The sequence below is a fragment of the Cygnus atratus genome, chromosome 8 (genome assembly GCF_013377495.2).
Source record: "Cygnus atratus isolate AKBS03 ecotype Queensland, Australia chromosome 8, CAtr_DNAZoo_HiC_assembly, whole genome shotgun sequence".
Classification (NCBI taxonomy): Eukaryota; Metazoa; Chordata; class Aves; order Anseriformes; family Anatidae; genus Cygnus; species Cygnus atratus.
Window position 1 is genome coordinate 13119587 of NC_066369.1, and position 11189 is coordinate 13130775.

Genomic DNA, 11189 nt, shown 5'->3' on the forward strand with positions numbered 1-11189 from the left:
AGAAAACTGAAGAACGCTCTGAATCCCTCTGATCATAGCTGTGTACTTGCAAAGGTGGAAAAGGACATGATAGTGCCTGTCTGCAAACTGTCCTTGGCGTTTCCTGTTCTGATGCTCTAAATGTACAAAATAAAATAAAAAAAAAAAAAAAAAAAAGCAAAAACCCAAAATGTTTTCTTGAGGAAGCTGCTTCCTGCTGAGAAACTGCAGTTACGGCTCTTTCTTTTGCAGGGTTCCCACCTCCGACCTACGTTGTCCCTCCCCCTGTGGCTTTCTCCATGAGCACGGGGTACACCTTCCCAGGCGGCGTTTCTGTCCCAGGAACCTTCCTCCAGCCCACGGCTCACTCGCCTGCAGGAAACCAGGTGCAAGGTGGGAAACAGTCCCACATTCCTTACAGCCAGCAGCGGCCCTCCGGACCGGGGCCGATGACCCAGGGACCTCAGCAAACACCACCTCCCTCCCAGCAACCCCTCTCATCTTTACCAGCTCAGGCAACAGCACAGTCAGCAAGCCAGTTACAGGTCCAAGCGCTGGCCCAGCAGCAGCAGCAACAGTCCCCAACAAAAGCTGTGCAGGGCCTGGGGAAGAGCCCGCCACACCACTCTGGGTTCCAGCAGGTAAGTCTGGCTAGTACAGTGTGCTCAAACTGTGTTTAAAAATAACTGGAGACGTCGGAGACTTCTGTTCCCGGACTACCTCATAGGGTTGTTGTTAAAGACCTCGCTGTGGAATTTTGATCTGTGAACTTCTGGGCAAATTTGAAAAACAGCTGAAGTTTAGCGGGCATGAACCTGCTATTCTGTAACTAAGAGGAAGGTATCTACTGGGTTGAGAAGATGGTAATCTTTGTGTGTGTTTCTGTGTGTAGACAAGGTATGAAGGTGATGATTCTGAGATATTTCTGTCCTAGGCCTTTGTAGATATTTCTTGTTTGAGTAATGAGGATGGGCTCTGCATCTTCACCCTACTCGCTCTTTTCCTGTGAGCTCACCGGGTTCCGCTGTCAGTTCCTTCCTCTTGGTTTCGTGCTCGTGTGCTTGACAAAACCTACTTTCTGGCATGTCTGGCCTTGATGGCAAGCGAGACCCTCCTGTTCTGGGCAGCAGTTCAGTACCTTAAAGGTGTCTGTAAGGTGTTGAATTGGAGTAAGGGTTGTGCTTGGCTGTTGGCTTGGAGCTTGATGAGGCTATACGCCTACTGAGACTGAATTTTGGTGAATAATGTATCAGATGAGAATGTTTGCAGAATATCTGCTATGAGTCAGCTAGAATGACAGCTTGAAGTTAGAAAGCCAGTTGACATTAACTGTTCCTACCTGCTGACGAAAGCATGCATCTCTGCCTCAGTATCCACAGACAGACTCGTCAAAGCAGCTCTGGAACCCGCCACAAGTCCAAGGTTCACTGGGGAAGATCATGCCTGTAAAGCAGTCCTATTACCTGCAGGCCCAGGACCCTCTAAAATTGTTTGAACAGTCATTACAGCCTCCTGTGATGCAACAGCAACCTCTGGAGAAAAAAATGAAGCCTTTCCCAATGGAGCCATATAACCAGAACCCCTCAGAAGTCAAGGTGCCAGAATATTACTGGGACTCTTCCTACGGCATGGCCGACAACAGGGTGATGGCACAGCAGTCCAACATGGACCGCAGGGGGAAACGGCAAGGAGTCTTCCGCCCAGAGCAGGATGCTGTCTCCAGGATGACCTTTGAGGTAAAGATCCACGTAACAAGTGGTGAAAACTAGCGAGGCTCTGATAGTGCTGACAGCTCAGGCAGTTTGCCCAGTTTAGGAATGCCCCCTAGTCCCAAGTGGATCAGTGAGAACATTTACAAGGGAGCTGGGTGTTGGTAAACGGGATCCCAGCATACAGTACTGGATTTGCTGCTTCAGTGGACTGTGGAGGGGGATCAGGCTCTTGAAGATCTGTTTTCAAGTAGGTGTAAGTCACGCTCAATGTAAAGACGATGCTGGTCCCTGCACTGCATCTGCTGGGCCAAGACACATGGCAGCTGACAGGGAAAATACTTGTCTGGCAACTGAAGAAAACCATGAACGCCATCTAAATAATTGTAATTGAATTCTTACCCCTCAGATAAACTCTTACCACCCACAGAGTATCTTGAGTGTGTTGAATAGGTGAGGCTGCAAGAGCCAAACTGGGGATAGAAACTGAGGATATTAGGAGCAACCCCATTTTGATTTTTTTTTTCCTCCTGCAAATCCCACCACGTTGCAAGAGCGCTGAACTCCATCCCTTAGCTCTTGGTTGCACTATTGGAATACTTTGCTTCTGTTTGCTTCTGCGCAGTTCTGCTTCATGCTGCAGTTTATAAAAAGCCTGTAATCTTTGTTACGTATCAAGTCCTCGATTGTCTGGAAGTGCTTCTGGTGATGTTTATAAGGAAACTTAAACAGAGGCCTTTTTAAACCTTTGGTCAGATATGCCTCTGTAAATGCACTCAGGATTTTCAAAAGGTCAGCTGAGATCACTTAGCTTATCCTTTGGGGAGAAAAGGCAGACTATTCAGGAGACTGCCTCTCCTCTGATGTCAGGCTGTGAATTTTAGATGGAGACTGGGCCAAAGCCTTGTTCTCATCCCTGAATCGGAAACCGCCTTGGTGCAAGCACAGTGCGGTACAAACAGAGGCTGTGCCAGCGATGCTTGTGTTTTAAGCATCCCTCACAAAATTCAAGATGTGGCACTTAATAGTTTATTTTTTTTCTGTAGCTTTGTGTGGTAGCCATTAGCAGTGGCAGTGTCTCACAGGGTTTAAATTCTGCAAATAGAGGAGGGAAGATGCAAATGTAACTTCAGCTGAAACCTGAATTACAGCTGTAGAATAATAATTTAATCTTCCTTGTCAGGAAAAATCATGTTCGTTGTCCTCTAATGTGAAAGCGGGTTCAGTATGTGTCAGTGATGCTGTGGGAAGCACATGCTGCATTGTTTGCAATTGATTGCCCATCATTTTGGCTGCATCACTTACCAGGAGGGTGCAGGGCCTCTCCCACTACACCTGAGGCCGTGGGGCTGGTTTTGTTTTTTGCTCAGCGTTTTTCTGTGTGCTTCCACCCACTTCTGTTGCACTGTTCTCATCTCGCCCTTGTGCATGCTGCGCTCCTCGCCACAGCCTGCCGTTCTCCTGTTGGTTTCTCTCTCCTGCTTTGGTTTAGTCTCTCCCCACTTGGCTCTTGCTCTTCCCTTTCTGCCTTCTGTTGTCTCACTGTGCTCATTTCTGTCACTAGGACCCCAAGAGCTCCCCTTTGCTTCCTCCGGACCTGTTAAAGAGTCTGGCTGCCTTGGAGGAGGAGGAAGAGCTGATTTTCTCTAATCCTCCTGATCTTTACCCAGCTCTGCTGGGGCCTCTCGCCTCTCTTCCTGGACGAAGCCTCTTTGTATGTATTTGACTTAATACTGCTGCTTCTCACTCAAACTGGCATCTCTTTCTTCTGTGGAATTATGAGAAATGGGAAATTTCTTTCTCTTCCCCATCCCTCCTCTGCACTTCCCCTCCTGCCGCTGAGCCAGTCTCCGTGCAAGAGCTCAGCCCAAGGCCCCTGGCTCTGGAGAGCTGGGGAGGTGCCGTAGCATCCCCCATAGCTCTCGGTCCACAGCCAGACCTGCCAGTTTGTTCAGAAAGCAGAATAACTGTGGGGTGTTTTTGTAAGCACAGTTCACAGGAGGGACATTGGTGCACCCTTTAAGACGCTTGCTCTTCCCCCAGTTGTATGGGCGTGGTAATAGGGGCAAGGGTGTGCACAGTGAGAGGGAAGGGAAGTCGTCAGAACAAGTGCCTTTGGTACTATTGCATGTAAGAAACACGTAAAGGCAGGGGGAAACTACCCTAGTAAATGCAGAAGAGATTGCAGAAGAGCCAGATGGTTTTAGAAGAAACCTGCAAGCGACTGGCTAAATAATCACTGACTGCTATAGAAACGCAGGGAGTTTGACAGCCTGAGAGATTTCCGTCTGCATTTCTGGGTTCCCAGCTTGCTAGCTGGAGGGCCTGTGAGCTGCTGAAGTTTTCACTTAGCTCTAAAAACACAGTGCGCTTCTCGTGTGGCTACAGGCATGCTCAGTAAATACTCATATTTCAGATTCGTGGCTGTAACAGGGAGGGGTATTTTGTGACTCTGTTTGGAATCCCTGGTTAATAAATCTATTCCTCCGTTAATTTGCATGTCGTCCCGAGGAGTCAGTAGCAAAGCAGACACCCATTGCTGTCTTCTTCCATACCTTTGCTAAGGAACTAACAGCTGCTGCTTCAGCAGCTTCCTTTGAAGCTCCTGCAGTTGCTGTCTGCTGACAGATGGGCGGAAATACTCCACTGTGCAGGCTGTGTGGATGTGCTGAGTACAAATTTTGTCTGCTTTTTACAACGTGCTTTCAAAGTAATGAGTTGGCAGTTTGAAAATCTAACAAGCTAGGAGCTGCTTGCCAAGAAAATGGGGCTGTTTGTCTCAGGCTTACAGGATAAAAGCAAAGTTATTCCAGATATTAAGACCACGTTAGAGAGGGGCTTTTCTTATTATTTGAACAATAAATTTTAAGATACCTGATGTGCTGGGCTGGTTTGGGGGCAAGAGGGTTTTTATTTGGAACAAGACTATAGATGTAATTTTGGATCTCACACAGCTGTACTCGTGACTTCACTAATTCTGTGAATTTTTGATCCTGATCCTAAGGTCAGGGGTGTTCAATTATCTAGCAGCCAAGCTTTACAGTTTTGCTGTCATTTATGTCTCAGTGCTAACTAATTCTGTGTCTTCCCTCAATAGGCTTGGTTCATATAATTATATTTCATATCAGTATATTTCATTGCTTAATCATAATAACTGAAAACGAAAACTGAGAAATACTAGGCTGCAGATAATAGCTGTATGGGAGGAGGTGTAGATGATGGCAAAGGTCATGGAAAAGGCCATAATATTTCAACATAGAACCCATGGGAGTTTTGGAACCTCTGCTGCAAACACTTTTCTTCTTCTTTAGTCATTTATAATGAAAATGAGAGAGAAATAAATGAAACTTTAACTGTTTAACCCAATTAGACAGTAAGACGAGCTGTGATTTTTCTGAGTGTCTATACAGCAGGAGTACTCAAAACTAACAAACAATCCATCAATGAATAGCAACGTGCAAGGGTTTCATCAGGTGTGACTGAGCACTCTGCTCACTGGAAAGGATCCTGTCTCATTTGTGCAAGGTTTTATACATCCGCAGGGTTGGTGTGTTTGGCAGGAACATCCCCTCTAGACGTGTCAGACTGTGGAAGTAGCCAGAGGCGCTTGAGAACTGAGAAACTGTGCTGTCAGTGGGGTTTGCCTGGGATTCTCAGCTGTCATAATTGTTGATTTTTAGTTATTAATTAAAATTAATAGGGAAACTTTTGATTTTCTGCATTTGTTAGTTTGTTCCCCCCTGCCCTCCACGGTGCTGAGGTCAAAAATGCAAGAAAGGTTTTAAACAAAAATACCTGGGCAGTTTTTTGTAGCTTACTTTGCTCCTGCTCACTGCACTGAAAACCAACTGCTTGTTTTCCTTTTCTGGTTTTTCAAAGAAGTCCCTGCTGGAAAAACCGTCAGAATTGATGTCTCAGTCATCATCTTTCCTGTCTCTCAGTGGCTTTTCTCTTAATCAGGTATGTGATGGCCGAAGCTGGCAGCATTTTGCTGTTTGAACTTACTGGTTAGCTGGATAGTGGCACAAGTATGGGCACATCCTTTAGTGCAAACTTGAAAGGGGATCCACAGGTCTAATTTCAGTCTGTATTAGTTAGCAAGGTTATTTTTTGCCTTTCACCATTGTTGAAAATCAGTTGTCTTCCCAAATTTGCCCCAGCTGTCGTTCTGCAGAGGTGCTGTTGAGTATTGTTGAGTTCCTGGGATGTTTGCTTTCAGTGGAATCGTAGAGTTGAGTGAAAAGGTGCAGCCCCACGTTTTGTGGTGTGGAAGTATTTTTATTCCTGACCAGTGGAATACCCATTCTCTCCCAAGGAGCAGAGCAGGGTCTCTTGACCAAAAATTAAAAAATTTTATGAAGGCTTTGCAGTTCAGCCAGAAGAAATTGGCCCTGCTTCAGGATCTGATGGACTTGGTTAAATAAAGTGTTCAGAGAAGATTCTGAGGAGTGAAAAAGGAGTTACAAAAGTGTTTTGATTTGTAATAATTTCCTTTATATGTTCTCAGTGTTTCAAATAAATCCTGTACTCAAACTCTTTTTATTCCAGGAAAGATATCCAAATAACAGCATGTTTAATGAGGTATATGGGAAAAACATGAATACCAGCACAAAAACAGAAGTCACCCCTTCAGTTGCCCATCAGGAGACTTCACTATATTCTCTCTTTGAAGGGACTCCATGGTCTCCATCCCTTCCAGCCAGCTCAGGTAATCCTGGTACAATTTTTCTTGTGTGCATTTTAAGAGGATTGGAGTTAATTCCGAGCCTACTGCAAGTTAAATGTAACTGGCAATTAAAAAAAAAATCTTCTTTACAATGTCTGAAGGTTTCTGTGTTCCTTTATATATAATCCTTGGAAATGCGATGGGATTCCGTCACTAATATAGGGTAAGAACCTAGATTTTTAGTTGAAGTAGTTGAGCAGGATAAAAGTTGTAGGAAGTGTTAAATCCTGAAATCTCTTTAACTTAAATTCCTGACAGGCGTTTGAGAGCAGGACTTCATGCATTTTAAAAATTATTGTACTTCTAATGTTGCTTCTTTGGAAGAACCAGGAAGATTTGGATTTTATAAAGCAGATAGGTGAAAGAGAAAAATTACATGATTGAAGAGTGAGGAGGAAAATATGACATTATTTTTTTTAAAGTGTAAAGCAGCTTACAAAGCAAACCAGCTTTTTCTTTAACAATTTTCTTGAGGGCATAAAACACATTAGAGTTGTGTCACGACTTTACCATCACAAAAAATCCACAAGAGCGTGAGGGGAGGGAAGGAACGTAAAAAGAGGACTTTAAATAACTTAGCCATTGGAGATGTTCTTTGGTCATATCAAGACTTCTGCAGCCAACCAGAAGGAACTGTTGTTGATGAAATGGAGGGAGCTGCAAAGTGCTTTTATTCTAGCAGGATTTATGACACTACATGGGTTTTAGCTTTCACTTCACCTCCTCATCCGAGAATACATCCTGGCACCCTGCTCTTCTTTGTTCTCTTCAGGCATCGTGCTCTCCCGCTCACAGAGAGACACTTCCATGCCTGCGCTCCTGCTTTGCTCAGTATTCAGTTCTGGTCTGAATTGCTTTAAGGCTCAAAGAAGTGTAAAACATTCAAATTGAAGTTGTAAACTTGCAAACTCCTTGGTCTAAAGTTATTCTTTATTAGCTTGTAAAGCTTGGAGATAGGTTTTCTTGTTTGTTTGTTTGAGAGAAGTTATTCAAGAAACATGGGGAAAACTCCCTGTTGGTTAGCCAGCCCTCTTGAGGTTTCCTGGATTTTTGCTTTCTGGTAGGCACGTATGTGCACTTATACAATAATAGAATGACTGTGTTTATGTGCAAACGTTTTCGCTCAGAATTTAGGAATTTACTCATGTAATGGAGGGAATAAAAACTGACCTTCAGTACTGGAGAAAACTGGGTGATGGCAGAAATTGCAGCAGCACTATGAAATTCAAAATCAGGATGCTCCTGCTGTTTCTCTTCACCTTTTCCCTCTTGCCTTGTAATCACTAGATCATTCGACACCAGCCAGCCAGTCTCCTCACTCCTCCAACCCCAGCAGCTTGCCAAGCTCCCCTCCAACCCATAACCACAATTCTGTTCCCTTCTCCAACTTCGGACCTATTGGGACTCCAGACAACAGAGACAGGAGAATCGCAGACCGCTGGAAGACAGATAAGCCAGGCAAGTGCTGTGTTCCAGGCCTGGATGAAGCCAGCTGTTGACGTTTGTTTTTGCAATGGTTTTGCTAGATTCCTCCGAATTTGTCTCTTTTCCCCATTTTAGCAATGGGAGGGTTTGGTCTGGACTATCTCCCAGCAACATCGTCATCCTCAGAGAGCAGCTGGCACCAGCCCAGCACTCCCAGTGGCACCTGGGCAGCCCAAGGCCCTGCCATAGAGGACTCCTCAGCTGTGCTCATGGAGAGTCTGAAGGTATAGTTAACTATAAAGCTTATGACTATAAAGCTGTGCTTGGGAACAGGCACTTGCCTACGGGGCCAGGGTCTGGTGGCTGTAGGCAGCTCACGCTGCTGTTCCAGGCATCGGGGTTCAGGGTCAGAAACCTTGGAGGCTTTTCCTGCAGACTTGCTTACGTAGGCAATGTGGGAGGTATGACCAGTTCTGGAAGATGTCACGGTTTTTCAGTTCTTCCTGTTCTAGAATATTTTGTGGAACAAGACGAGGCTGGCAGAACTGGAAGAAATTATAACATTTGCTTTGACTGGTCTAAAATTAGTAATTGTGAATGTGGGATATATTTATATGGTAATGAGGATTCTGGTGGGGAGGGTAAGCTGCTTCAAGGGGAGCTCCCTTTGAAGTCTGACTTTCATTATAAGACAGGTATGAGTGATGAAGGGAAGAGGGGAAAATATAGTATAGTCTCCTCATCTGTAAGAAAACAAGGAGGTGCTAGTGTTGACTGTTTGCTTTTAGTCCATCTGGTCCAGTTCCATGATGCACCCGGGACCCTCAGCCCTGGAGCAGCTGTTAATGCAGCAGAAGCAGAAACAGCAACGTGGACAAGGCACCATGAACCCGCCGCATTGAGAACGAGGTGGCAACCCTTGCAAACAAAGGCTCCATAAACCATGGCATGTTGGGTTTGCAGGACTGGCCCACACAGTCCTGTGCAGGTGGCAGCCCTCTCTTCTGTTCCTCGCTGTCAGGAGGGCGTAAGTGCTCCACCAACCCACTGAGTGTGCACAAAACGTCTGCAGTGCAAGAAAACAACATCAGGAACTCTCCCATCCCTGGGCCCTCTGAAGGGAGAGAGGAACTGCTGTTTGTCTCACTCAGTAACCCGATATCACCGCCTCTCACCTTCTCCATCGTGCATGTCCCCAGCCACATGGGAAGTAAAAGCTGAGAACGAAGGGCAGATGGGAGAAGCCAATGAGAACTTCTCAATCCTTTTCCTCTCTTTGGGGAGATAAAATAGGAATCCATTAATGATTGCTTCGCTGACTGAGAATGTAGTTGAAATTACTCCTAAACATCTTTATGACTATCTCAGTAGTAAGATCACACTGAATTCTTCCGTACGGAGACATGCTTTGTAGTCAGTGTAGAGCAATGGAAGCCCCAGCTGCTGCTCTGGTCAGAGGAGGTTGGTGGCAAGGTGGGCTTTATCTCCTGGGCTAGTGAAGGAGTTTCATGAAGGAGAATCTGGCACTTGACACCACTTCCTTTCACTCAAAGGCTTTTGGCAAGCCTGTGGGTGGGTTAGAGGCTCCAGCATGAAATGCCCTCCTCTCAGTAGGTGTTTGAGCTATTATCAGTGACGTGGGGCATTGCAGCACCCTGCTGGACAAGCAAGTTAACTGCTATGGGGTTTTAAATTAATGTTTGATTCCTGTACATTTTACTGTAGCATAGTGGCTAGCCCCTCAAAGGGCAGGCTAGTCTGTGCATTCACAGCCTGACTCATTTTAATAGGTAGGTAGAAAGCTTTCAATGTTTTTTTTTTTTTCTTTTCCCCATCCTCCCATTTTCGCTGGATGCTAGTAGTTTTATTGCCAATGTGCAACATCTTGCAGAAAGTAATCAGGGGTCCAGCAGGACTGGGTAAAGACGACAGTCAGCCTGGACAGTGTGGAGTGTAGGAGCCCCCGTAGGCACACACCAGCTCTGCAGAAACCCGTCCCCTGCCCTCCCAGCTGCAGCCCCCAGACTTTCAGTTCTAGAAAGAAATCTGAGGCACCGTGGACACACATGTGCAACCCACACGTGGAAGAAAGCATAGTGCTGTTCACATGTGAAAAGGTGCAGAAGGGAAAGGAAAACATTTTATTTGCTATTTATTAGGGGAAAGGAAGACTGGAAACTTCATTAAAGGAAAGGACAGCGTTTTTGTTAGGTTTCCCAGGGAAGTTACGGAAACAATCTCAACGTCCATTTGCTGTGTTTAGCAGTAAGGGGTTGTGTGATGGTTCAGGATCTCTGAGCTGGAAGTCAGCTGCAGAGCAAAGCACATGCAGGAGCCTAAGTGACACTGGAGTCTGGGCAGCCCCGACAGAGTATAAAAAGGGAAGATGGAGACCCAATACCCATCCGAGGGTATGAGCAGCTCCCCCACGTTCTCCATGTTAGCAACATCACTGTTCTTTGTTGCATTTTGAAGATGTATTTCCTTTAACAAGTCCAAAAAGTGAAGTTCCCACCCAGTGCTAATACGAACCAAACCCCTCTGTACCTATCCCCAGCCCTCCCCGTTTGTGTATTGAGCTGTGCGCCCTGGCAGCTGCGACATTCCAGTGTTTGAACTGTCACTGACTCTTGCACCCTAAACGAGCTAACCAGGTTCACCATCTCACTCCCGGCCGTGCCAGGGTCCCAGCCGCACCGCTCCACTTGTGCATGAGAATCTGGTGTCAGGAACGTGTCTGACTCTTGGCTGGGACTCCTCCTGCCTTCCGGAGCCCAGGGGAGCGAGGGAAGGGGCCCCCAACAGAAACTGGTTTGTGTCGTAAGCTTTTTTTGTGTTTTTTGTCTGTCTGTGCAAGAACTGCAGCTGCTGAAATCAGCTTTGCCTTTAATTAAACCATGTTCTCTCCATCCAGGTCTGTGTGTAGCATTTATTTCCTGTGTAACTCAGCAGGCTTTCAAAAATGCATTTCTCTGGAGAAGTCAGAAGAAGGTTTGGAGTTGGTTTTTTTTTTTTTTTTTTCCTGAAAGAGAACTAAATAAATCACAAATTCTGGCTTGGGCTCAGTGCAGATAATTGGTTTTGTGCTGCCTGTGTACGATGTGTTTTCATGTACTGAATCAAAAATCTGGGCTGGGAGTAGCTTACAAAGCTCTGTCACTTGTAGGCTGGGTTACCTGAACCTGGTAGAGCACAGGCAGCAGGAGCCGGAGGACACAGATCTTCTGCTGTTGACCTGCCTGTAAATCAGGATGGCTCTTGCACTTGTTGGCTGTTTACAGCTAGTTTCTAAACAGCCTGCTTCCAGATGTGTCAAAGGCAGGCTAAGAAAGCTGTAGAGCTGCTCCATT

General features: G+C 45.8%; 1 protein-coding gene across 2 annotated transcripts in view; it reads left to right on the plus strand.

The window, feature by feature from the left end:
* SMG7 (SMG7 nonsense mediated mRNA decay factor) overlaps nt 1-10748 on the plus strand; it is a 50757-nt gene extending 40009 nt beyond the window's left edge. Inside the window, exons 16-23 of one of the 2 annotated variants that reach the window (XM_050712417.1) lie at nt 232-620; nt 1350-1715; nt 3253-3402; nt 5568-5648; nt 6237-6396; nt 7702-7872; nt 7975-8123; nt 8628-10748. In XM_050712417.1, the coding sequence (XP_050568374.1) occupies nt 232-620; nt 1350-1715; nt 3253-3402; nt 5568-5648; nt 6237-6396; nt 7702-7872; nt 7975-8123; nt 8628-8741 (1580 nt within the window). In that variant the 3' untranslated portion in view covers nt 8742-10748. The remainder of the gene's footprint in view (nt 1-231; nt 621-1349; nt 1716-3252; nt 3403-5567; nt 5649-6236; nt 6397-7701; nt 7873-7974; nt 8124-8627) is intronic. The other variant, XM_035537944.1, reaches the window with a different exon arrangement.
* Nucleotides 10749-11189: the final 441 nt, after the last annotated feature.